At 42.7% G+C, this 27,466-nt stretch overlaps 1 protein-coding gene across 1 annotated transcript; it reads left to right on the top strand.

The window, feature by feature from the left end:
• Positions 1-2,542: 2,542 nt before the first annotated feature.
• Mphosph6 (M-phase phosphoprotein 6) lies at positions 2,543-13,164 on the top strand. Its single transcript, XM_077792977.1, has 5 exons — positions 2,543-2,629; positions 5,267-5,379; positions 9,601-9,691; positions 11,743-11,840; positions 12,482-13,164. Exons 1-5 carry the CDS (start codon positions 2,579-2,581, stop codon positions 12,612-12,614), a joined length of 486 nt encoding a protein of 161 aa, XP_077649103.1. The 5' UTR covers positions 2,543-2,578; the 3' UTR covers positions 12,615-13,164.
• The last annotated feature ends 14,302 nt before the right edge of the window (positions 13,165-27,466 follow it).

Here is a 27,466-nt window from a genome sequence, read left to right as displayed (position 1 = left end):
ATTACACTATTACTCTTAAATCACTTTTCGTTTATTATATTTTAAAAGGTAGAAAGAGACTTTGGGGATTCACTTTCAGTATTTTCATAGTGAAATAAAAATATAGAATTCTGAGTGGCAAGTTGAAGGATTTGACCTTTATCTAACTGACAACAGCAGATGTTGTAAATTTTGGAGTCAAGGAGTGACATGATAACATCAGTGTCTCAGGAAAACAAATCAAAATCCAGTATTCAAGTAGACTGACAACAGCAAAAGTGCACAGGGAAGGCGTGGTGCTTCTAGCATCCTTAGCTGGCTGTACATGTGCTCTTGTATACGCCAGGAATGCTGTTTTCCCCTTCTTAAGCCAGAAAAACACGTGCTCATCGTTCAAAATCTGGCTCACAGTCACCTCCTAGTTTCCTGGATACAGATGACAAACTGAGCTCCTTCTTCCACCTGTGCTCCCACAGCACTTCCTTCAAAATCCTGTCAGGAGCCAAATTAAGACGGCAAAACAGTGGTTGAAAGGTTGAAGAGTTACTCTATAATAGGTACAGAGTTTCAGTTTTACAAGATGTAGAGTTCAGTGGATGGATGGTATCATCGCAGCACATCAATGGGAACAACTAGAAGATTATTCCAGCCAGCTAACTCCTCTTCTTTCCAATCTCAGCTTAAAGTTCACACCATTTAGGAGACTTCTTTTCCAGGCCAAAATGGTTTAGGTACCTTTGTCCTACCATCTCATGAACTTCATGCTTTTCTCCTAACAACTGTAATCTATAGCTAATTATGTGGTGTATTAGTTTACTAGGGTCACCATAACAAAATTCTATAGACTGGGTGCCTTTTATCGATTTTCTCACAGTTAAGACCAAGGTGTTGATAGGTCTGGCTTCTCCTAATCTCTCTCTCCTTGGCTTGAAGAAGGCCTTTCCTTTATTCACACATGCCTCTGGCATCTGGGTGTTTAAATTTTCTCTTCTTATAAGGACACTGGGGCAGGGGATGTAGCTCATTGGTAGGGCACTTGCCTAGCATGCATAAGGCCCTGGGTTTGAGCCTATCAAAGATACGAGTCAATTGGGTTAGGATCCACCATTCGCACCTCATTTAAACTTAATCACTTTTTTAAAGGCGGAATCTCCAAATACAGTCACATTCTGAGGTACTGGGGGCTAGGACTTCACTGTATGAATTTTGGGAGGCCACTCTTCAGCCTACATGATGTTAACCTCTATGGTACTCAACTGGCAAACTCCACGAAAAGAGGGGCTTTATCTAATTCTCATTTCACAGCCTTTACAGTCACCACACCCTCTAGTATACCTAGAGTACACTACCTTCAACTCTTCATAAAGCAGCAACATCAGCACTAATATCTGACAAGGGCCATTCTGGACCCTGTTATCTAAAGTAACCCTGAAAGTCTCTCCTGCGTCATTATTTTCTTTCCACCATGGCACTCACCACTTAATGTCAGCTTCTGCAAAGGGCGGTCATGCCTTTTGACACACTGCTGTGTGTCCAGGGTCTCACTCATACTTATGCATAAATGAGTTTCTGTAACCACTTAGCACATTTTAATGCCTTTATTTACACCCCTGAGAAAATCTGCAGGGCTTTTAAAATCCCAAATGCTTTCTGGATCTCAGCTTTGACACTCATCCAGCAGGTTCCCCTCCCTGTCGGGTCCTAACCCAGGACAGCAGTACCTTCCTCAGAGTTGGACAAGGTACGGAAGGCACCCAGCTCAAAAGAGTGGCTGCTGGGCTGGGGATGTGGCTCAAGCGGTAGCGCGCTCGCCTGGCATGCGTGCGGCCGGGGTTCCATCCTCAGCACCACATACCAACAAAGATGTTGTGTCCGCCGAGAACTAAAAAATAATAAATATTAAAAAAATTCTCTCTCTTAAAAAAAAAAAGAGTGGCTGCGTCAGCTGAAATGTCGGTGTCCTCCCAAGCGTGGGACCTGAGTGGGACGTGCGGCTGCTGAGGAAGCCCTGTGGGGGACACAGGGTAAGGTCACCCTCCTCTCCTTGCTCTTCCTACCCCTTGGGGTGGAGCAACCTCGGGCTCTCGGCTCCGGGAGCCAGTCCCTGCCCACAGCGTTTGGGGGAGGGATGGTTTGGGCACAGGGCTGAAGGGCGTTCTGCAGCCAGCTGCCTAGGCTCACGCCGCCCTGCTCCCAGTGGCCGGCGGTGCAGTGACAACCGCCTCGCGGGGCCCCTCACGGGGCCATCGGGGACACAAATGGAGCTACTGCACCGGGACGGTCGGGGGACTCGCCACCGCGGCCTCGCCAGCGGCTGGGTGGAGAGGCGCCGAGGGAGGAGTCCCCAGGGGGCCCGGCTGAGGTGGCCCTCCTCTTGGTGGGCGGCCCGCGCCAGCAAGCTGCTGTCTTGCCCACGCTCTTACCCGGCCTCTCAGCGCGCTGAGGAGGCGCGCGAACAGACGGAACGCGCCCAGGAACGAGACGCACCGGAGAGGCCGCGGGCTGGGCAGGGCGACGCTCGCTGCGTGTGACGTCACTAGACACGCCGCGGCACGCACGCGCAGAGGGCTGGTGGGCGAGGCTGGCGGCTGGAGCCAGCATGGCGGCCGAGCGCAAGACCAAGTTGTCCAAGAACCTGCTGCGCATGAAGGTGCGCGGGTGCTGGAAGGGTCTGGGGGGCGACAGGGCCCTGACCTCTCGACCAGGCTCAGGACGAGGCGGCGGGCGTGCAGGGGACAGCAGGCGGGCCTCCGGCGGGTGGAGCTCATTCGTTCCCCGCGACCCGGCCGGTGCGGGCGCTTGCTAACTCGTGCGCGGGCAGCCAGGCTCCGGGCGGAGGGAGCGGGAGGGTCCCCGGCTCGGGGAAGGCGAGTTCAAGGCCTGAGTTCAAGGAAGAGAAGGGAAACAAGAAGGTTTCCAAGAACCAAAGTGACCACTGTGTCTGGAAGGCAGGCCATGGTCACGGCGTGCAGGGAGCTTCGGGCGGGATGGAGGGTTGGTTTGGGGTTTTGTTTCCCTTTAACTTATGAGCAGTAGAAGCTGTTGAGCACAGGGAGCAGTCTCTTGAGCTGTGTTGCTCTTCAGGATCACTTTAACTGCCCTGTGGAGAATATGTTGGTGGAAGAAAGGCCCCGAAAAGGCACAAAATTGTGGCAGTGGAGTGGAAGTGAATTGTGACCCAACTTTAAATAAAACTGATTTTTTTTTTTTAAAGATTTGAAATTCAGTCATTTTAACCCTATACTTTCAAAGTGGAACAACAATCCAGATAAAGCATGGTTGGTAAAATAAACACAGGAATGAAGACAAAATTAAAACTTAGATAATACAGATAGCAAATATTGATAATCTTTACCATATGCCAGGCCCTGTTCTAAGTGCTTTCCGTGATAATTCATGTGATTCACATAGTTACCCTTTGAGGAGGCTGTGGTCATTATGCCTCTTTACAGCTCAGGCAAATGAGAGGAAGTGATATGCCTGAAGTTACACGGCTAGTAAGGACTGGAACTCAGTTTTATCTGTCTCCAGAGTTCTGCCTGGCACTTGCTAGTGATGGTCCTTGACTTACAGTGAGATTATGCCCTGATATACTCATCATAAATCAACAGAGGATAAAAGTGCATGACACACCTAACCTAACTTAACCACATAGTACACTGTAGAGTTCCAGTTGTTTACCTTCCACTTGGTGTGGCTAAATGGGAACTGCAGCTCACTGCTGCTCTTTAGTATCACCAGAGAGCATCATACTGAATATGGATAGCCCAAGAAAATATCAAAATTTGAAGTGTGTGTCACTTTGCCTCCATCATAAAATCAAAAATTTGTTAAGTTGAACAGTTTTAAGATGGGGAACATCCGTACTTATACAGATTGTTAGATATCATGTTTACAGAGTGATGGAATTTCCAAGAAAAGAAAGTAAAGTGTAAGTAATGTTTTGAAGATTAAAGAGAAAATGTTACATGGGCAAGATTTGAATGGAGTTAAGTTTGGGTGTAACTAGGGATTAGTAGGGTGAGGAAGGGAGGGGACAAATTGTAGCATGACGTATATGTTTTGTAAAGTACTTCTTTTGTGCATATCAGCAAAATTTGAGTCTTTACTGAACAGAATTTTCTTTTGGTTTAATGGTTTATGATCTCATTGGTTTTGAGAAGTGGAATAGACTGACCAAGCAAGCACTGAAAAGATTTTAGCAGTAGCATTTGCTCTAGGAATAAGCCAAATAAAGATGTGCTTGGTGATTAGGGATTGGACCGAAGATCTGACTCTGGAGTTAACAAGGAAGAAATTGTCTTAAAACAGTCTGCCACCACCCAAGTGAATGGGGAAGTTTGAATTGGATGTTGGAAGCAAAGGAGAGATGAGAAAATTAATCAGGTTCTCCATTTGAGTTAGCAGTTTCCATCACTGACAAGAAAGAACTTAGCCAGCAGGATCCCAGGTAACACTGCCTACAGAAAAAGCAGAGTATATGCTGTGAGAAGTCATGGGGCATTATAGCCAGTGTCGCTGTTCACTCGGAGCTGAGTGTAGGCAAGTATGAAATCACTGAGCATTTAGTCCAACTCACTTGTTTTCTGGGCTCTTGAAGACCACTGACTTTAGCTGTTGGACAGAGGGTGATCCTGGTAGGAAGTACAAAGAAAAGGATTTGGATAGAAGGTTTGCCGTTATGATGGATTGCTTATAGAAAAGGTGCTTGTTTTTGTTTTTAATTCCTTTGGACTCTTAGGACAGATGGGCTTTGGTGAACTTATTCTTTAAAGGTTCAGATAGTAAATATTTTAGGCTCATGGGCCAGGTAGTCTTTTGGGTACCTACTCAACTCTGCCATTGCCACTCAGAACTAAATGAGCATTACTTTGTTCCAATAAAACTTTATTTATACTAGCAGACATCCAAAAACTTTATTTATGATAGCAAATACCCAGCCTGAAGACTATACTTTTCCAAAGCCTACTGTGGGTTCTCAGTTGTGAAGGAGGCTAAATCGCTAACTTTAGAATGTATTCTGAGATGCTGTAGAGTCAGGAGACTAAACTGATGCCTAAAAGTGGAGGTACTAGATTCACAGCCACGGGGTGTTCCATTTTGCCATGTGTACCAAACATAGGTATAAATGAGTATTTGTGTACCAAGAACGTGAGTGTTGAGATGAAGCAACACTCAACATGCTTAGGAATGAGTCTGTAAATGTAAGACTGGTCTGGGTTCATTACATTAGAAGGCCTGTTTGTAAAGACACACAAGAGTGTTGACACTGATTTTGTTTTGACAGTTTATGCAAAGGGGACTGGACTCAGAAACCAAAAAACAACTAGAGGAAGAAGAAAAGAAGATCATCAGTGAAGAGCACTGGTACTTGGATTTGCCAGAGCTTAAAGAAAAAGAGTAGGTTTATTAGAATTTATATTGATGATGTTTGGGACAGTCAGAAGAAAATCCCTGTAGATTTGACAGGGATTATTTTATGTCCAGTGATGTAAACTATAAAGTTATTTTATGTTCAGTTTCGTGGGTTAGCCTTGCAAATAATTTTCTAAAAACTATTAAACCTATAAAAGTTCTACCTGGATTTATATATTTTTACTGGCTTCCTGCTATCATTTATAACACTGTCTTTTTTTTTTTTCATTGAATAAAGGAATCTAGTGCATACATCTCTGATAATAACAGAGGACTTTTTATTGGAAGCTATAATGTGCTCTGTATCACATTAAGTTCCAAAATTAGGTGTGTACTTCAGGCCATCCAGTTTTATTTCAGTAACAGAGTTAATTTATTAGACTTAGGCTCTTTCAGGTCAGGAGCTTTGTCTTTCTTTTTTTTAATTGTTACTACTTTAAAGACCATTCTTCTAGCACACATTCACTGAATCTAGAGTGTGTTCCAGGTACTTGGCTCAGCACCTTACATCATAGCAAACATAAGAGCTGCCCATTTCCATTCTGTCCGTCTTGCAGCTTAACAGTAGTTTGCCCAGAGCCACTCAGTAGTCCAGTACTGGAGATGCAAAAGCACACAAAGATAGTGACCCTCAACTTCCAAGCTTGACTGGTGCCTAAGAAGTGATTTTGATTGAAGGAGTGATGGATTCATCTCATTTACTGATCTAGATCCTTCTGGAAGCCCCTTATCATTGTTCCTTAGTAATTCTCTTGCCTTGGCAAGCTCTGCATGTGTGATTTTACTTAACCCAACCGAAGATGCTGTGTACATTTTCAAACACATATGTGCTCCTTTCTTCCCCTGATAGTTTTTTTTTATTTACCATGTTATATTCCTTCTTCATTTTCTGATCTTTTCTGGGCCTTTTTGGGAGTTTAGATGCCCTTCTGTAAAGACAGAACATCTGCCCCACCAGGAGAAAGAGACATTTTTTTCTCCATTTGCCTCAGAGGGAGCAAGGTATTGGTGAGAAGGGAACAAGTGCTGCAGGAGATAGTGTTGATGGGGGAGAGGATCAGTCTTTACGAGGATCCATAATCTGGATTTGTGCTTTGCCTTATGAACTTGCTCAGATCTTCCAGATGTTTACTGAAGGGTGGGACAGGGCTTTTTTTGTTTTGGGTTTTTTTTGGGGGGGGGCGGGGGATGGGGGACACTTAATCACAGGTTGAACTCAGGCAATTGACCACTGAGCCACATCCCCAGCCTTATTTTTGTATTTTATTTAGAGACAGAGTCTCTCTGAGTTTCTCAGCACCTCACTTTTGCTGAGGCTGGCTTTGAACTCGTGATCCTCATGCCTTAGCCTCCTGAGCTGCTGGGATTGCAGGCGTGCACCACTGTACTCAGATAGGGTGAGACAGTTTTGATCTTGTTTTCAATATTCTTTTTTTGTTTTCCCCCTCTACACAGAAAATGACATTTAGATTACTTTCCTTAGAAGGTAATGAATAACTTTGTGCCCTCACTCAGGAAAAGATGGCACTGTCTAGTTGTACACTGGCAGATTGGGTGATTCAAGGAGCACAAACTGGTACTCTTCCAGTTTCCATTCAAAATTCAGGTTCCCTAATTGCTTCTTCATGCACTCATTTTTTCATGTAAATTCTTGAACATATTTATAATCACCGTTCTAAAGTTCTTTTCTACTAATTCCATCATCTTTCTTTTGATTTTTGTTTGTTGTGTGTGTGTGTGTTGCATTTTCCTGCTTCCTTGCATGTCTACTCATTTTCCATGTGTGCGTTGCATTATGTGTGTTAACTTCACTAACTGCATAGATTTTGTTGTCTCCCTTGATAGAGTGTTGAATTTTGTTCCATTAGGCAGTTAATTTACACTGATCAGCTTATTGTTTTTGTTAGAATCAGTCTGATAGATTCTGCTTTAAGGCTTAATTAGCCCTACTCCTAAGGTAGGGCCTTTCTGCTAAATATCACAGGGAGTAGGCTTGACCTCTGCTCTCTGGCTAGACAGAACTCAAACATGACACGTTTCTGTGCAAGCCCTAATATCTATTCAACATATAGTTGCAGGATGAGTTTTCTTTTCCAGATATGGTAGGGTAGAAGACATCAATGTTCTTGTCTCTGGAACCTGTGTTACCTTAGGTGGCATAATTGACTTTGCAGCTATGGTTAACTTAAAGATCGTTAAAAGAGAGATTGCCTGGGTTATCTGAGTGGAAACTAAATACAATTTTGTTTTCTTATGTATTAATTAATTTAATTACAATAATCAAGTGCCTGAGGTTGGGTAACTTGAAAAATATAGAGATTTGTTTAGCTTATAGTTCTGTAGGTTCAAGGACATGACTGGGCTGGGTGGTGGGGTGCCTCATACTGAGTGGTGTATGGGGAAGGAAGGGCAACCATCTTGAGATAGGAAGCCAGGGAGTCAGTTGCAGGCTCAGATTTTTATAACAGTTTGTCATCATGAGAATTACTCCCCTCCAATGACTTAAGGACCTCCCTCCAGACTGCACTTCTTAAAGGCTTCAGGCGTCCTCACGTGTCCTCACTGGGGACTGAACTTCTAATACTTGAATCCCTGGGGGGACAAATCATTACATCTTGTAAGAGGAAGGCCAAGGGCGATCTGACACACACAGCAGGCATTGTGACCATGTATGAAAAGTTGGAGTTATGTAGTACCAATCCAGGAAGTGCTGCCTACTACCAGAAGCCAAAGAAGCAATGGGCAAATTCTCCACTAAAGTCACTGTCCTATTGGTACCTTGATTAGGCACTTGTGACCTCCAGAATGGTGAAAGCCTAAGTTTCTAATGATTGAAGCCACCAATTTTCTGGTAATTTGCTACAGCAGCCACAGAAAACCAAGTCATCAGATAACTATTCTCCCAGAAGGCATCTGTGAGAGCTCTTCTCCTGATGTTATGGCTTCACCTGGCACAGCTTATTCAGCTGGAGATTGAAGAAACCCCACAGCAGGTCCTGGATTTCCTGTGTGTCTCTGGCCCATGTAGCCTAGCCACCTCTGTCATCCCAAACTTTAGCTTGTCTTCACATCAGCAGGGCTGTGCTGTTTGTCTCTAGCTTCCTCCTCCACAATCTGGATATTGCATCTGGGCAGAAAGCCCTACATGGCGGGGCTCACTCCATTGGGTTTTCTTCTTGGTCAGCCAGTGTTCTGATGTAGTCAGAAAATATTTGTTCCACATTTTGCCCTATTTTTTAATTGGCTCTGGGTGGCCAGGAATGGAAAACCTGCTAATTTTCTTCTGCTGTCTGATGGCAATGTTTTCTTTATTGTCTGGGGCCGTGAGAGCAGAGGCTTTTTCATTCCTGGCTGTTCCCAGCCTCTGGAAGAGAGTCTGCCTTGTCCGATCTCTGAATGTTTGCTGAGTGAGTCTGCTGAAGAGTAGAAGCCACACACGGAGGTGTTGCTTTCCTGGCCTGTTGAGGGTCGTAGCCAGCTGAGAAGCTTACCTTGGGTTCAGGGTCATGCACTGGCGGTTCTGAAGAGAAATGCTTTTGGAGACACTGTAGTCAGTCCTGTTTCAGGGGAACTGCGGCTGCCACGCTGCCCCTGGTGCCAGTGTTGGCTCCTAGCCCAGCATTGTTCTTCCTGGGCTAATTGTGGAGAATGATTTTGGTTTCATTTCCGCACCTCATCACCCTTATTTCTGCCAGTTTCTACTTTTGCTCATCCAGCTTTCCCAAGGTCTTTTGGGAACTCCAGGGCCAGTCTTCCGGGTAGTTAGCTAAACACTTCCACCAGTACACTCTGTGAAAGCTGCCCAGGCTCCTCCTGCATATTTATTTGTTTGATTTATGTATTTTTTTTTCCTAGACGTTTAGTAAGAATTGGGGGGTGGGGGTAGACATCAAAGAAATTTTGCTACAACTTTGGAAAAGTCAAGTTTACTAATGCTTTTGGTCTGTACATCATGCAGGTACTTATGCATAATGTTCAGAAGAGTTGTGCCTCCCTCCAGCCTGTAGCTCTCATCTCCCAGGGCCTTCCTTTGCTGACTGAATTAATCAGATTTTATTTCCAGCCCTGGGTTAGAAATCTTACACTATGTTTTTACTTGATCCTACTGAGAACCGTCAGATTGATTTTTCCTTCAGTCTTGATTTTTACTTGCCTGCTTTGTTATGTGTAGACTTGCCATTGATACAGGTTTATTTTCCCATTTAGGAGTGTCATAATAGAGGAGCAGAGCTTCTTGTTATGTGAAGATCTTCTGTATGGAAGAATGTCATTCAGAGGATTTAATCCTGAAGTTGAGGTATTAAATATAATTGCTTCAAATTTAAATTTTTTCCAATTGAATTTTTTCTGCCAATTGTTGAGCTTAGGTTTCTCCCTACCAGGTATCATTTCTCCTTATTGTATAGAAAATAACAAGTCTTGAAATACTGCTGTAGCTATTTAAAGAAATTGCAGGCGTTGCAGTCTAGTTTTATGGAAGAATTGAGTAGATAATTTAATACAGCAGCACACGGTCCCTGATGGTGCCAGTGTGCTAGAATTTCAACTGGAGTCTTTTACTGGAGTGTCAAGATTTTATTCAAATGATGCTATTATGAAAAGTTATTTTCTGGCATCTGTAAATGTATCTTTTCTAATGGATAATATTACTTTAAAATTGTATAATTTGACTTTTTAATGGGCAGATTTTAATCAAAGCTTGTAAATAGACTTTTAAGTGAATACTTTGGAAAGTTTGTTCAAAAGATGAATATTCACCTTGTAGCTGAGCTGTTTGTTTGAATTTCCTGCCTCAGGTTTGCAGAGAAGCAGACCTTTATTTAACACCTTTATAGAACTTTGGCACTTATGTTGGTCCCACCTCATACTTGATCATCCGGGTGCACATTGCCAATATAAATTTTAGTTCTGTAAATATCACTTGAAGCCAAGGCTTCTTGCCCTTGGCTTTATTGATCTTTGGGGCCAGATCATTCTCTGGTAATGGCTGTCCTGAGCATTATAGGGTGATCAGCAACATCTTGGAACAGTTTTCTACCCACTGAATGCCACTAGTGCACACAACTGCCGCCTTCAGCCCAGTCATGACAACCAGAAGTGTCTGCAGACATTGCCATACATTTTGTCCTAGTGGGCAGAATTGTCCCCAGGTGAGGACTGCTTCTCTAGGACACCTCTAGAGAACCACAGTTGACTGAGCCTGCTACAGGGTTATATTAAGGGTAGCAGGTTGGGGAGGGAGTATGGGATGATTAAGGTGTTACGTTTACTTTACACAAAGCCAACACTAACTGTTTGGTTTTAATATATACTTTCTTTGCTTTGGCCTGCTTTGAGCTTTAGATGGAAAGAAAAGGGGGACTATGAAGCAGAAAGAAAAAAAAAGGGAAACTGAGTGTAGGATGTCTAAAGAGCGGGGTTTCGGTGGCACACACCCCCAAGGTATGCCTGATGCAGGGGAATGTGAGGGTGCCTGAAAACAGGGCTGGTTGCTGGTTCTGTGATCCTGGACACCCTATCTTGGGAAAGGCTGTCACCTATTTTCTTATTGGTCCTTTGAGTGTTAGAGAAACCAGTTGAGCTTGTTTTCTCATCTGCCAGCCTTTCTCATCCTCTGGCCATTCCCCCACCAACTGTAACTATGGTAGTGTACTTTATTCTCAGTTTTGTGTGTGTGTGTCTGTGTTGCTGGAGATAGAACCCAGGGCCTTGTGCATGTGAGGCAAGCACTTTACCAACTGAGCTATATGCCCAGCCCCTCTTTAATTTTTTTTTTAGTCTGTTAGAGAATAGCTCTTACGAAGAGGTTAATGAGGGAGGAAAGGCCATGGCTCAGAGACATTGCGTGCCATGCCTCTTCCACCCTGAAGCTCAGAGTGAGCTTGACTGCAGATTCTGTGCATCATGCAGGGCCAGGCTTCCACTTCTGTCCTGCACTGGCTGCCCTCCCGCCCACCACTGAGACATGTAATCCAGATTACTAGTGACTATCCTCCTCTACCAATACATCTTCCACTGGGCTCTAAGATGGGAAGTTCAAAGGAAATCTGAAGTCTATTTTTTTTTTCGCCCTTTCACTATATTGTGGTATCATATGCCCATGTTAAATATGAGGCAAAAGAAAAGACACCTTGAATTCCTTGGCACTAAATACAGTGTGGTGGGGCTTTTCTTACTTGTCTGTGATTCAGAACTCATCGAGTATTACAGGGAATCCCTTATAAATTCTGACATGTCCTCTGGATTCTTTGACTTTAGTTTCTCCACCTTCAAGTAAGTTTGATGCCATATCCTTTCACAAAGCCTTGTCTAGCTAGCCATCATGGTCAACATTGGTGTATTTTTCAGAAATTGATGCTTCAGATGAATGCTAAGAACAAAACAGAAGATGAAGATGAAGATGAGATAGTAGAGCTTGATGTGTCAGATGAGGAAATGGCTAGAAGGTAACTGTTACCTGGGAACAGCTTTGCAAGCTGGGCCTTGTGTCATTGGCACCCTTTGTGCACTTCTCTTACCCTGCAGTCTGCTGAAGCTTTAAAAAGAACCCCCTAGAGCTGGACACGTTGGCGCGCACCTGTAATCCCAGCAGCTCGGGAGACTGAGGCAGGAGGATTGCAAGTTTTAAGCCAGCCTTAGCAAATTAGCAAGGCCCTAAGCAACTTAGTAAGACCTTGTCTCAAAATATAAAATAAAATATAAAGGGCTGGAAATATGGCTCAGTGAGTAAGTTCCTCTGGGTTCAATCCCCAAAGAAAAATGAAAAAACGAAGCCCCCGGCAGGAAGACTTACAGTCTGCCTCCTCAACAGCCTCAGGTGCCTTCGCCTATGGCAAGCTGACAGTTGAAGTGTCCTCTCCAGTGCTTCTTCCATGTACTCAAAAATGTTTACTTAGAGTAATGCAAAGCAAAACCAGGAAGTAATTTGGTCATTCTTTAAAAAGTTCATAACTTTTTAGATCAAACTGTTTCTTTTAATCATAGTTTCTACTTCTATTATTTTTGTTGCCTTTGGTTTGATATTCATGACAAGATTTGATTCCTACTTTATTTGAAATTAAACTTGTGCTATATGTCATTTTAACAGATATGAGACCTTGGTGGGGACAATTGGAAAAAAGTTTGCCAAGAAAAGAGACCGTGCCAATTACGAAGAAGATGAAAATGGAAACATAAAACCAGTTAAAGCAAAGAAGATGTTCTTAAAGCCCCAAGATTAAAAATGATGCCTTAAAATATGTCTCGGGGTGGCCATGAGAACAGCAGACTTTGGAGCCCATCCCAGTGGCATCTTTCAGCTATTAATACTTGATATTTATTTGTAAAGAGATGTGTAACTTTAGAAATAGACTGTGTTTGAAACAGATGTGTAATGGATGTTATACATCCTTTTCCAAATCAGGTTCGTCAGAAGCAGAAGTTGAGCCTGAATCTTACAGATGTTCATAGGCACAGCATTGCTTCCTAAAGATTTTACCTCAGTTCTTTTTATATATCTTTCCAGTCACTGACCTTGAATGGACTCCTATAGATGAATGCCAGTGTTTAAATTGCCTTTAAGATTATATTTTACTTTAAATTATTAGTCATATAATCATGTCCAGCCGATTCATACATTCATTTTGGAGTCAAATGTCAGGAATTTATTATATGTACATTCATCAAGAGCAAACATGCCTCTCCAACCTGAAGTATTTGCATGCTACCAGGTCTTATCACTTTATGGTATTGTTTTTTGTTTAAGGCATTTAATTTTTTAAAAATATTCTGTAATAAATATCTGTTTCTACATGCTTTTTCTGTTTTCTTGGACTTCCAAATAATTTTAGTCTAGATAATGTAACTTATCCAAATAGTAATTTTTAATATCAGCCATTAATTTAGAATATATTGATGTATTCAATTGAACCATAAGAAGTTGCCTTATATGGGTCAAAAACAGTATTCTAGTCTCTTATAGTGTAGGCCTATAGAACTTTCCACTCACCCACCACCAGACCATCTCAGCCTGAACCTATTTTAAGTACCAGGTGTGGAAGCATATGGAATTAAGTGGATCTGTCTGGAGTTAGGTACTGAGAGTTTTTTTAAATTACTGATATCATTTAATGTTTTTTCTCAACAAATAAGCAAGATACAGATCTCTCTCTCTAAATCTCCCATAGATTTTGGTGGTTCTGTGATCTCAGTTCTCTGGTGAATTATGACAAGTGAATTTGAAGAATCATGCTTTGTGTGTGTGTGTAAAGGTGGGAACAGTATGCTGCCAGTGCGCTCCATCCTAGAGAAGTGGTTGGAAGTTCCTCCCCATGCCCTGCCCGCACCACGGTCTACTGAATGTCTTGGGCACACTCTCCACCTTCACAGCGTCACTTCTAATGATGAGCCCATGCATGGCAACAGGTGATGCCTGGTTTACCAAGTCCTCTGTCACCAGGAGTAGTGGGTACACAGGGATGGTGGAACGGTGCTGAAAACATTGGTAGCACTGGCTAGGGTATAGCACCCCATCTGACAAAATGGAATTTATGCTTTGAATTGGGGACCACTTACATAGGCTTATGCCCAAGGGTCACACTAGGGTGTGTTTAGCACTTCAATGTCCAGTAACAGAATTTTAATGGAAATAACAATAACCTCATAGAAGAGTGTGACCTTTAGACCATTACATTTTAGGACTCCCACCACATAGGAACCCTGAAAAGATGAGGGAGGTGAAACAATATGTGGGTGTGAATAAGTTTACTGACTGCTGCCTGTGACCAACAGTTACAGAAACAAGTTACTGCCTCAGTTGCACACTGTGTGTGCTGATTTCCTCTCTTCCCCTTTATTTTATATTAGCTTGGATTCAATTTGCTGTTTAGTCTGTGACTATGCTTTAACTGTAACTGAGGAGATGAGTGTGACTCCCAGAAACTGATCAAAGATCTGGACATTCTTATCTCATTTGGGAGAAAGGTGAAGATCTCTTTTATAAAAGGATGTTTGCGATTTATTAAATAGAAATAAAGAGATGCTTCTCTTGCTGCAGGAAGATTAATTATGTTAAGCATTTTGTGTGCAGAGGCTGAATGGCCCACCATGGGCTCTAGCAGATTGTAAATGATTGCTTCTCAGGTTCCAACTCACCCTCAATGCTGTCAGCTATCTGTGGGTTACTGGTTCCAGGGCTTCTGGTGGGTTCCAGAATCCAAGGATACTTGAGTCCTTGGCATAAAATGGTATAGTATTTGCATAGGACTTGCACATCCTCTCATGTGCTTTAAGTCATCCTTAGGTTACTTACAATACCAAATACAATTAAATGTTAAGTGACTAATTGTTACACTGTATCATTTCTATGTGTTGTCCACATGTTCAGTACAGTAGCAAATATTTTTCCTGAATATGTTTGATCCACAGTTGTTTGAATTCACAGATGCAGAACCCACAAATAAAAGCAGACTGTACTCAGCACCTGGGATCTTCCAGTGGAAGCCCAGAAGGAGGTGGTAAAGCTAGAAGAAGAGGGAGGACTTGGTCCATCCTGTCTGCTTCCTTTTTCCTTCCTCCGCCTTCACCATGCTCAAAACTCCTTCACCCTGCAGAGGCCTGTGTGCTGGTGACAGTAATTAACACCAGTTTACAGTGTTACCAAGTCTCTGTCACCAGGAGCATCCGTGTTCCCGGCGCTTGCTGGAGCAGCCCATAGCTCCATCCAGGACCAGCACTGGCACCAACCAACCCCCAGTGTTCCCTCCTCACACATCTGTCATTGCTGGGCCATAGGCTCCAGCTCAACTCCAAGGCACTGGTACTGATGAGCAAGGCACTGATGAGCAGCAGCTCATCAGACATCTGAATGGCAGCTCTCAGGCCCCCTCCAACTTCTACACTCAACAATTCCACCTCTCCCTTCAGGTGGCAGCTTCCTGCAGGACACCTTTGTGCCTCATTATCCATTCTTTGTATTGATTTCCTCTGTTAAAATAAGAACAGTGTTCCTCAACATGTATCCAAAAGAATCAAAGTCAGTATAATATAGCTTTGCACACTTGGCCTAGCTTGTCCAACCAAATTCTGGAGCCAGCCAGGTGTCCATCAGCAGAGGAATGGATGAAGAAAATGTAGTATGTATGCACAAGGGAGTTTTATTCAGTTATGAAGAACAAAATTATGTCATTTGCAGGGAAATGGATGGAACTGGGGAGTATTTTGTTAAACAAATTAAGCCAGACTTAGAAAGTCAAGGGTCATATGTGGAAACTAAAGTAAGGCTAACATAAGGGGGGGGGGGCGAAGGGAGATCTCATGAAAATAGAAGGGATACCAGTAGGGTAAAGGAAGAGGATTGGGGGAAGGGAGGAGGGGAGGGAAGAGGAGGATATAAAGTTGATCAAATTATGTGCATGTACAAATATGCCATGGTGAAACCCACTGTTCTGCATAATTCTTATGCACCAACTATTTTTTTAAAAGGGTGTTGAAGGAGTTAAGGCAAAATACGGCAAGCCATAAAGATTATTTTGGGAGCTATGTCCTTTTCATGTCAAGGCTGGATAATAGCCTTGACCACCAGGGAGTGGTAATTCGGGCTGCTATGAACATGAACTGTCAAACCCTGGAGGAGCGCTTACCTTCCACTGGCTTCTACATTCCCCGCATGTCTCCTAGTGCCATGCCTGGCACTTAGGATCCTGGCACTTACGATCCTAGTCCAGATCTTTACAGCCCTTCATTCCTGCACACATTGATTGTTCTTTGCCTAAAAAAGCATGTATGCATCATGATCTGGCCATTCCTTCAGATTTCATTTTCTTGTGAAGATCTGACATTCATGCAAAATGAAAACTCTTACACTCTTGTTAATCAGCCTTTGCAATAAATTCCAGCCATGGAACCCTACACAAGAACTACAAGAATTAGGGGATCTTTCTTTCCCTACAGTGTTTGGGATTTTTTTTCCCCCGTCCTGATTTGGTCTCAACCAATACACATTCATCCTAAAGTAATATTGTCATATCATGGGTTTGGTGGACTTAAAATGCTTATTTCTCTAGTCCACATTCAAGTTCCTTACTATGAAAGTAAAAATGTCCATTCAACTTCAACTTCCTGTTGATTAGACTGCTCAGTCATTCATTCTGTCTCCTTAGTTGTTAAGCTACTGTCCTCTAGGGGAGAGACTGTATTTTACTCTTTGTTTTTTGCCCCAGGGCAAAAAACAAGGAATATGTTAAATCATCCCAACTGCTATTCATTCATTTATTCATTCGAATAAATAAATGAATGAATAGCAGTTGGGATGATTTGGAAGCCAATTAGCACAAAGCCTATTTACATGACCATGCTGTGCAAACAAATGGAGACCAACCAAATGAGAAAAGCAAAGGCTATTTATTCTGAGCTTGCTGTAGGAAAGGAGCAAGCACCTCCACTTGCATTTGGTCAGAACCTCAAAAGCAGGCTGAGGAGCAAGAACAGTCAGGTGTGCCCTGGTTAGAGGCTGTTGGCCTGAGGAAGGTACAGGCTGGTGGTTAGAAATGGGGACACCCTATTTGATTGATTAGAGGTTCATATTTGGCTGTCTCTAAGTTGGTCCTAAATGGAAAGCAGGCAAAGATTAGGGAAACTGTCAGTTAAATCCTGGCCAAAGGCTTGTAGCACTTGTTTAGCTTCTAAGATTGCCACAGAGATAGCCATCTGACTTCCTGCAGGTCTGACTTACGAGCAGAGTGGCTGCCTACGTTGTTGTAGATGAGGGCTTGCTTTCTTAGGCAAGTTGCTTGCAGGTTATGGGTCAAAACTCCACTTGTACCTATGGTTTGTTCTTTATCCATTTGTAACCTGAGTCTCTCAATGCTCAGGTTTATTTCTATTCACAGTATAAAATACAATCATTTGATCATATCTTTATGGAAATCTGCACCCAACTTCATAGGAAGATGCTATTAGTGGATCAGAAATGCTTTCAGTTCCAGGAGGTACCTGTTCTAGAGGCAGGTAGGTGATTAACACCACAGAGACAAGGCCATCAAATCGAGTGACTAAAACCCTTTGCCATCACAGATCTGGAGAAGAACACTGTATACTGTGGGGAACAAGTGCATGGAGTACTACATACATAGCATACATTAAGGGCGTCTGAGTGGCAGGCCACTCCCCTCGTGTGCTAGGAGCGTGAGTGGCAGGCCACTTACCCCGAAGCCACAGCCCTGGGCATGAGGCCAGGTGTTGCAGTCCCTGCGTTTGCTCCACGGCCCATTCCTTGAGTGGTCACTGCAAGGACAGTTAGCAGAAATTGCATTGGTGGCTGCCTGTAATCTGCTGAGCTCCTGCCCGAGTGTATATACATGGTAACTACGCAATAAAATCAGACCTGCTTCCTGCTTGGTCTCCGGAGGTCCAAGTGACCTCCGCAGCTACACTCTCCTCTGCCCTGTTCCGTGGACCTCCTCGCTGGACTAGAGACAGCCCACGCAGCACACCACAGGCTAATGGATACAAAATTCAGTTTGGCAGCTAATCATGCTTCACTCACACTTCAGAAACACCTTTGTGGATTAACCCTCCCAGAGTGGAGTATTTGGAGAGGGAAAGAAGATGTAGTCATAATGGCACTATCAAGAAAATTCCCCGGAGAACTTGTGCCATGAGCCATGGGTTGCATGTGGGTCACCGAGCATGGAAGCCTCATGGAGAGGGACATCTGGTGTCTGGGAATGGCCAGTGGACATTTCCTCTGGTCAATTCCCAGGGACAATGTGAATCTATTTCCGCTCTGCCAGGACCCACACAGCAACAGCATCCATCAATGAGATGGGTGTGACCTGCCAAGATGTCAATCAACCCGCTGACAGACTCTTTCAGAATAATATTGTTCTATCAGTTATTTTTAAAGATTTCCTTTTTATAAATTGACTTTTTACAGATAATTTTGGTTAAATTCACCCTAACAATCAGTTTCAGACACAAATTGATTATTTTTACAAATAGGTTATTCTCAATATTAGTGATTCCGAAAGAAAATATTATGTGTGTGAATCTTTGGTAACAAAAAAAAAATTTGGAAAAGCTATTATTTAACAAGGTCTCAACTGGCACATGACTCTTGTCGTCACATCCTCATGCAGGTTGTTTCCTGTGAAATATCATCATATTTGAAATAAGGGATTGTGGCCCCACTCTGGTTCCAATCCCAAGTTCTTCAGACTGTGCTTTGCAAAAAGTCGATGTTAAACCGATAATAGTAAATTGAATGCAAAACGTTTCCTATTTACCCAACCTCACATAAGTATTTTCAGAGACTCTCTTCTATGAATTCATTAAATAAATATTGGACTCCTCAAAGGTTTTGCATACTTCACTGTTTTCCAAGGTAATGCGCTGTCTAAAGGCATCAATTCACAAACTCAAAATCTTCAATCGTTCAAGGCTCAGGAGTAATAGAGTAGAATGTCAGTGTTTTCCCCAGGAGACCAGTGATCAGAATCAGGACATTCTTAGTCTGGGATGTGCTGTTCCCTTCTGACTGAATCCTATATTCGACACCTCTGTGAGACAGAGGTGCAAGGCCTCTGAGACTGGTTATTCCCAGAAACTACCTTCAGAGTTTGCCTTATCTGACGAGGTCAGGCTGGGGAAATGCCCAGGCAGAAAGATAAAAGTGACAAATGGCATCTTTTGGCTGCTTGTGGGAAAACGCAAGAGAGGGAGAGGAAGAGCAGAAGAAACTGTTTTATTTTATATCAAAATTTAAAGAAAATCTTAGAGTAGCCTTTCTAGGAAGCAAAGCCTTTCAAAATAAGAAAATGCAAAGATGAAATCTAGAATATCGTCAGTAAAATTTGGTCCTGAGTGAGCCCTTAAGACGGTTTTCAATGGAAGGGTAACTGATGTGATACAGCAATCTGTATACGGGGTAAAATTGGGAGTTCATAACCCACTTGAATCAAACTGTGAAATATGATGTATTAAGAACTATGTAATGTTTTGAACGACCAACAATAAAAAAAAAAAAAAGACGGTTTTCTGAGAGATCAGAAAAATGTAAGGGTGTGCCTCTCAGCTACTCCTTGCTCTATTAGAGTCCAACCATCTTAAGGCATTGTTGCTAAGTGTTGGGTAAATTTGCTACTTGGCAAGAAGTAACTGCAACACTAACTCCCAAATGTTTGCCATCTTAGGGAGATGATCGTGGGCTCATGTCTCCCTACCTACTTCATTTGCATTTCTCTGACTGCTAGTGGGTTTGAGAAGCTTTTTGTGAATCCCCCATTCTGTGAGGTGGATGACAAGGTTTGGAGGAAGGAAAACATTTCTCCAAATTAGCCAGGATAAATCAGCAATTTGAGATATACTACAGTGCAGATGTTAAAAGAAAGAATTTCCAAAGGGAAAATATCCCACAACACCAGGTTACTGGAGGGCTCACCCTTAGACTAGATAGTGGTAACACTGTAGATGAATTGAGAACAATTACTCAATAGACGATGGCCACCACGCTGTTGATTCTGAGAAAGTTGGCTTCTGGATTTTTGGAAATTATAATCCAAAATGGCCAAATGTACAAGTGTGAGGTTGCTCTTGTCATCTCCAGTGAAAGTGGCAGAAGCAGCTAAGCACCTGCAGCAGGAATCCGACAGGAAACCAGTAGATCAGAATTCTCACTAAAAGCAAGTGAGGTTGCAGTCTTTCAGCCTCATATGAGGCTGGCACTTGAAGTGTTAGGGCTGGGGACACGAAGGCTTGAGAACACCCTCCGGCACCTATGGGTAGGCAGCCCGTCATTTTCAAACCAGGATTTGGATATTTTCAATGTTTAAACCTGGAGTGATAGAGGAAAACTAAGAAGTCTCCGCGAGCTTCCTTTTCATAGATAAAGAGATTAAATAAACCAAGAGGGCCACAAAATAAATGCCAGCAATTTCAGCTATGGAAAGAAGTAATAATTATGAAGCTAAGAAAAGCTCTCCCTGAATATGAATTATGCATGTTGGAAGCTTATTGGTTTTAATACTCAAAGTGTTGGAATTAGTACTGTCTTCTTCCAAAAATTCTAATTTGGATTAAATCAACTCAGTATAAAAATTTGAATATACACTAACTCACTCTTCATTTCTTTGATGAAGAATAAATATTTTCATTGCTAAAAAAAAAAAAAAAAAAAAAAAAAAAAAAGGAGAAGGAAGAATCTTTCTTGCTGAATTTTCTGGAGAAAGGAGGCCAAGGGAGAGACTGGCTTCAAGTTGAAGGTTTTAGCAATGTCAGGAGCCCTGTAAAATGTTAGGGACAAATCTTCTCCTTACGTCTCTTCTCTTTTGTGGATCTGCCAAACAAATAAAATAATTGTTGCTGTTTTTAGTCAGTGTGGAGTTACAATTTACATACAATAACATGCACCTTTCTTCCTCCTCCTTCCCCTCCTCCTCCTCCTTTTCTCCTCCTCCTTCTCCTTCTTCTTATGCTCTTCCTCTTCCCCCTCCTCCTCCCCCTCTTCTTTTCCCTCCTCCTCCACCTGATACTCCTTCTCTCTCTCCTTCTTCTTCGAGCAGGGATCTCACTGTGTTGTTTGGTGAATTGGCAGACTCAAGTGATTCTCCTGCCCCAGTCTCCAAAGCAGCTGGTATCTGGGAACACGGGAATGTTATCACAATACCTGGCTCAAGAAGGACCCATTTTCAGTCTGCTGGGCCCTATTTAAGTGCCTGATCCAAAGATCATAAGAAATGGCTTTTTCCAAAGTTGTGGAAGAGCACTTGGCCTGGACACAGCCCAGTGGAAGTGCTTGAGACTTAACTTCTCAGAAAAGCCCCCAGCTAATGGCTGCACACAGCTGGTGTCGAAATGCCCATCACCACTCAAAGGAGAGTTTTGCATTATTTTGTAGAATTTCCAGGGCCCAGGCTGCAAGTTCCCTTAGTACTGACCTGACTCATAAGGCAGCTTATTGGCTGCTTTCCCTTCTGACTCTAAGTTTGTCCTGCACCTCCAAAATAAACTGCTGGCACTTGAACCCTCATCTGAAGGTCTGATTTTGAAGAACTGCAAATTAAGGGAGAAACTGATCCAGACATTTGAGCAATTGTTATTGATAATTTAAGGCTAGGCAGACATATAGATCAATAGATGAAAGCATGGATAGATACAGAATGAATGAATGGGTGGATGAAGATTGGATGGATGGATGGATGGGTGGATGGGTGGATGGGTGGATGTATGTATGTATGTATGGATTGATAATGGATATATGAATGATGTTTAATGGTTTTATTTGTTAACGGACCTTTATTTATTTTTATTTATTTATATGTAGTACTGAAAATCGAACAGGTGCTTCACACACAAGGCAATCCCTCTGCCCCTGAGCCACAACCCCAGCCCCATGAATGATTATTGAATGGATGGATGGATGACTAGCTGGGTTATGAAGGGCTGGATGAAGATTTGCTAGATGGCTAGGTGGATGGTGGATAGATAGTGGATAAGTGGTTATTATTGAATGGATGGATGGTGGATGGTACATGAAATTTTAAAAAAGAATAATTGTAAAGAAGAAGCCTTGCAGACATTTTTATCTGGCAATTTCATATTGATTAAATTCACATTTTGTTACTTGCATGTTTAAACATTGTTTTATGGGGGGGGGGACAGTAGCACATACCTATAATCCCAGTGGGGTGGGAGGCTGAGGCAGGAAGATTTCAAGTTCAAGGCCAGCCTGAGCAACTTATGGAGAACCTAAGCAACTCATTGAGATCCTGTCTCAAAATAAAACATAAAAAGGGTTGTGGATGTGGCTCATTGGTTAAGCACCCTGGTTTAAATCTCCAGTACCCCAAATAAATAAGTATAAATAAAAATAAAAATTACTTTTAATTTCTTTCAAAGATTTTTGTTGTAGAAAATTTAAACCCTATAAAAAAGTAGACAGATTAGTTTCATAAATTTCCTTATACCCATTCTCTTTTTTTAATATTTATTTTTTAGTTACAGTCAGACACAATACCTTTATTTTATTTATTTATTTTTTTTAATGTGGTGCTGAGGATTGAACCCAGGGCCTCGCATGTGCTAGGCAAGTGCTCTACAGCTGAGCCACGACTGCAGCCCTCCATATACCCATTCTCTAGGTTAAAAATTATCTACTCATAGCCATCTTGTTTCCCATTGTCACTCTGGGTACCCACCCTTCTCTATATTATTCTGAATCAGAAGTCAGAAAATTCAATCTCAAAATGTCTTAGTATATATATGTCTAAAAGATAAAGGTTTTTTTTTTTTGAAGAGCAATCACAGTACTATTATCATGTCTAAAGTAATTAATAATTCCTTCATGTCACACAATATCCCATTATAATTTACTTATTATTTAATAATGTTTTATTTTTTAAGTTTAAATTATAATTCCAAATAAAGTCTCTATATTGTGACTGGTAAATATTTCTTTTAGGATTCTTTTAATCTATAGGCTCCTGCTTCATCTCTTTTTCTTGCAATGCATTTCTTGAATAATTACCTGTTGTATTTTAATTTAACCAAAATCTGGCCAAATCTAATGCAAATTATATTTTTGCTTCCTATGAGTCAAGCAATTTATAACCCCGGGGTTAAGCAAGCACCTTAACATGGTTTCTTATTGTCTGCAGGCTAATGTTGGAGACTTTATTTATATTGTGGAAAGCATTCTCAGAATGTATGGAAGCAGTGGAAACAGACATAAGTATGTGAAAGTAACACCAAGGGTTCTAAGAAGCTGGACAAGGAAAGAGAGAGAGAAAGACAGCAGTAAATGCCAAGTTACTTCATAAATCGGGAAGTCTATCAGGTCACTTCTCTGTTTAAAATGTGTCTATGGGTTTCCATTACACCATGAACTCCCAACTCCTTGCTGGCCCTGTGTGACAGGGCCTGCCCTTGAAATCACATCCACAAGCTCCCTGCTTCCTCCCAAGGCCACAGTCACAGGCCTTCTCTCCAAGCCCCTGCTGCACCAGGACAGCACTGTTTTCTCTGTCTCAAACCACCCCTGATCATGGTAGAGGCCCAAACACATGCCGAATAACACCCATGTTTAAAAAACACAGCGCCTAATCAGAAAGCAACAGACAAAATGTTCCAGGGGCCAATGGGAACTTAGCCCCAGTAGAAAGCAGAAATCAAAATGCACGGCCCTTGTGAGGATTTGGATAAGTTAAATTCTTCAGGAACCAGACTTTAGAAATGGAACAGCTCCTGATTTGGGGTCATTTGGGTATAGAATTCTGGGCTGAAATTTGCTTTTAAAAATAGAGACAAACGGGCTGGGGATGTGGCTCAAGCGGTAGCGCGCTCGCCTGGCATGCGTGCGTCCCAGGTTCGATCCTCAGCACCACATACCAACAAAGATGTTGTGTCCGCCGAGAACTAAAAAATAAATGATAAAAAAAATTCTCTCTCTCTCTCTCTCTCTCTCTCTCTCTCTCTCTCTCTCTCTCTCTCCCCCTCCTCTCTCCCTCTCTCTAAAAAAAAAAAAAAAAAAAAATAGAGACAAACAAGAATTCCTCTTCACAGTCCCTCCCTGAAAGAAGTGTTAGAGAGTGGACTTGATAAAATAGAGTGTGTAAGACTAGAAACATTAGTAAGGACATAAAATGGCAAATACTGGTTCAAAAATCTAAATACACATTGATTGCAAATTGTGTAATTACTTGGAAAATGTAATTATTCACTACTTGTAAGGAGTTTAATGACCTGGTTTTTAAATCATTCTAGGAAATAAGTTGCATGGAGAATAGGAGGGGAACATTTTGAGGAAAACCAAATTGCGCCAGGGTCTGCATATTATTTACCAGGAGACTAAAAATGTAAACTTATGTAGGTATTATTTTAAATATGTATACATTATGTGTACATGGTATATTTTTGAGAAAACACCAAAGGAGTTGAAATAAAATATGTTAAGTTAAAAATAGGAAGTCAAAGAAAGCTCAACCAATAAAAGATAGAAATAGATCTGTGGTCCAAGTCTGTTGGACCACTTCCCTAGCATGCACACAGCCCCAGGCTCCATCCCCAACACACAGAGAGAAAAATAAATAAATAAGCAAAAAGCATATGGCCTTGGCATAGGGTAGAAATAGAAGAGTCCAGAGACAGACGCACATCTACATGGTCAGTGATTTCTTTACAAAGACATCACAGCAATTTCACAGGGACAAGACTTGCCAGCAAATGGTACAGGAGCAAAGGAACCTCCTTATGGGAGAAAGTGACCCTTGACCCCTATTCCCACCTGGGCGTGCGATGCACATATGTGAATATTTTTCAAAACTCATGGAGCCATATGCTTAAGGTTAAATAATTACTCAATTTTTAAATCTTTTTTTAGAAATGGTTATATCTGATTCCTTCTCATTCTTTGTTCTCAGCCTAAATGATACTTTCCTCAGAGGAAGGCCCCGTACCCTGTTCAGGGAGGTAAGATTTTAGGCCTCAGCTCTTTACCCATTTAACTTAGAGATCCAACACAATCTCTCCATTGAAGATATGGATCTTATAACATTGCTATCATACAAGCACAGAGACTTTTGAAAGTCTCCAATTCCATAGATTTCTACGGTCAAAGATTCTCTCCTTTATCAACTTTTTATTGAACTACAGTGCAAAACTGAAAGTTGTGTAAACCATACTCTGAGGCTCAATAAATTTTCAAACAGCAAACACACCTAGTAACCAACATCTATATTAGGGACAGAACATGACCCGCCTTCCAGAGGCCCCCTGGAGCCTGTTTCAGTCTTGAGGCACACCCCCCACCAAAGTAACCACTGTGCCAGCTTCCAAGAGCATGCATCAGGCTTGACTATTTTCAAAGTTTAAATAAACGGAATTATACATAATTTCATTTTTTGGCATCTAACTTCTTTCATTCAAAATTCCATTTGTGAGATTCAGCAGTGTTCTGCATTGTGTAGACGTAGCTGACTCCTTTGCATTGCTGTAGAGTATTCTATTGTATGAATACAGCACTGTTTATTCATTCTGCTGTGGACTGACATTTCTGTTGTTTCCAGGTTGGGATTATCTCAAGCAGGACTGCTGTGAACACTTTCCAATGTCTTCAGGCACCCGTAAGTGTGCATTTTTGTTGATCATATGCCTAAAAGAACTAATGGTTTATAAAATATGGGTATTTTCGGCTTTAGCAGATCCTCCCAGTAGTTTTTCAAAGTGGTTGTTATAAACTCAATTGCATTCCCCCCAAATCCATGTGCTAAAGTCCCCAGCCCTAGGACCTCTGAGTGGGATTGTATTTGGAGACAGTGTCTTTCAGGAGGTAAGTAAAGTTAGTAAGGTCATTAGTGTGGGCTCTCATCCAGTGTGTCTTTTTAAGAAGAGGAAATGTGGACGCAGACACAGGGAGGACCACGTGAGGAGACAGCCATCTAAAGGCCAAGGAGAGGGGAGTCAGAAGAAGTCAATCCTGCTGACACCTTGACGTGGGCTTCCAGCATCCAAAAGGGTGAGGAAATAAATGTCTGTTGTTTATCCCACCGGCCTGTGATGCTTGTAGGTGCTTGACAGCCTGGATAACTAATGCGGTGATTGTGTCAAATTGTCCCATCAGTGACACACGGCCATTCAGGCTGCTGCACGCTCTCACCAACGTGGAATCACCTGCTTTATTCTTTCAGCCATACTGGTGTTCTGGCGGTAATTTCACACTGTGTTGCAGTTTGCACTTTCCTGAGGACGGCGGAGTGGAGCAGTTTTACTATCCCTGTGGATATGAGAAGGGCTGGGGCCCCTTTCTTCCTGGAATTTTATAGCTTCCGGACCTTCAGCAGCTTCAGCTTTCTGGATTCCACAGACTTCACCTTGACCGAGGCACAACATTCAACAGCCAAGATTCTTCCTCCTCATGGCTCTGAACCGGCCTCCACCCACCACGCTTGAGCTTCTCTTGGCTTACTCACTGAATGCTGCCCCTTTCCTCCTGCCACCTCCGTTGCCTTCCTCCACCCAGCCTCCTGGGGCTTTCTCCTCATCTTCCACTGGGGATGCTCCGCCAGCCTGCCTCAGGCAAGATGTCAAGGAGAGCAAGGCGGCCCTGCCTTCTGGGTGTTCCATCAGAGTCTGTGTGCTTGTTGGGCTCCTGCTACTCAGGATCCAGAACCATTTCTGGTTCCCCCAGAGCTGAAGGCCTCACCAGGGTGTGGAATGAAAGCTGAATGCCACCTTTTCTTCTTTACTTGCTGCTTCCACATTCCCCTGAGTTTGCCAGATGAATGACAGAAACTTCCTGGAGAGCACCAAGCTCAGCGAGGCCTGCATACAGTTTGGTAAGTTGCACACTTCACAACACACCGTGCCAAGGCTAAGAGGTGCCCGCAATCCAGCCTGCCCTCCCTACCACTCCATGCATTCTCAGAACTCTCCTTCACTGATTTGTAGACGGCATCATATAGGCTAGCTTCTACCCAGAAACAGCCTGGGGACGGCAGGAAGACACACTTGCTTTGCCTGACTTAGAAGCCCCGACAACACTCAGCAGCCTAGAGGGTTTCCTGTAGCCTTACAGGTTTCTCTGAGTAGGAGTGAAACCAGTCAGCCTAAAGACAGGACCAGTTTTCAGTGAGACCCATTAACTGTTCAGTGAGCTAAATGATGTGAAATTAGCCCCTGTCCTTGCCCAGTAAATTCCATTCACTCAGCTTTGATTAGAGCTGCCCTGTCTCCCTGTTGGGCCTCTGCACCTGGCCTGTCCTCAGGTGTTTCAAAACCAATTACCAGATAAAATTGATTCCCGCAGCCTGTCACGTCAAACCCAGAACACAGGCTCTTACAAGTGGTCCAGAACCTGTGGACCCGGTGCTGACTCTGCGGTTTGAAGCTGACTTATGATCAAGACTGAATGGAACTGCGTGTCCTCCACAGGTGTCAGACTGGGACTGCAGAAAGTCGAGCAGCAGCAGGCATCTGAGTGAGGCACTTGCGCAGCCTGAAAATTCCCAGCAGTTATTCACGAAAGCCTGGCACCCCTCTTTCACCTCCTGGGCCAGTTGCCAAGGGTTTCATCTTCTATTGGCATCTTTTCAGAAGTACCAGC

This window comes from Urocitellus parryii, chromosome 15 (genome assembly GCF_045843805.1).
Source record: "Urocitellus parryii isolate mUroPar1 chromosome 15, mUroPar1.hap1, whole genome shotgun sequence".
Lineage (NCBI taxonomy): Eukaryota > Metazoa > Chordata > Mammalia > Rodentia > Sciuridae > Urocitellus > Urocitellus parryii.
The sequence above is the reverse complement of the archived record's forward strand: the minus strand, read 5'-3'. Positions and strand labels throughout refer to the sequence as shown.

What these genes read in the sequence shown, in the direction of transcription:
- Mphosph6 (XM_077792977.1), top strand. Translation starts at nt 2,579, where the DNA reads ATGGCGGCCGAGCGCAAGACCAAGTTGTCCAAGAACCTGCTGCGCATG. An exon ending in CCAGAGCTTAAAGAAAAAGA is followed by an intron (nt 5,380 to 9,600) that starts GTAGGTTTATTA and finishes TTTCCCATTTAG; the next exon opens with GAGTGTCATAATAGAGGAGC. An exon ending in GATTTAATCCTGAAGTTGAG is followed by an intron (nt 9,692 to 11,742) that starts GTATTAAATATA and finishes TGTATTTTTCAG; the next exon opens with AAATTGATGCTTCAGATGAA.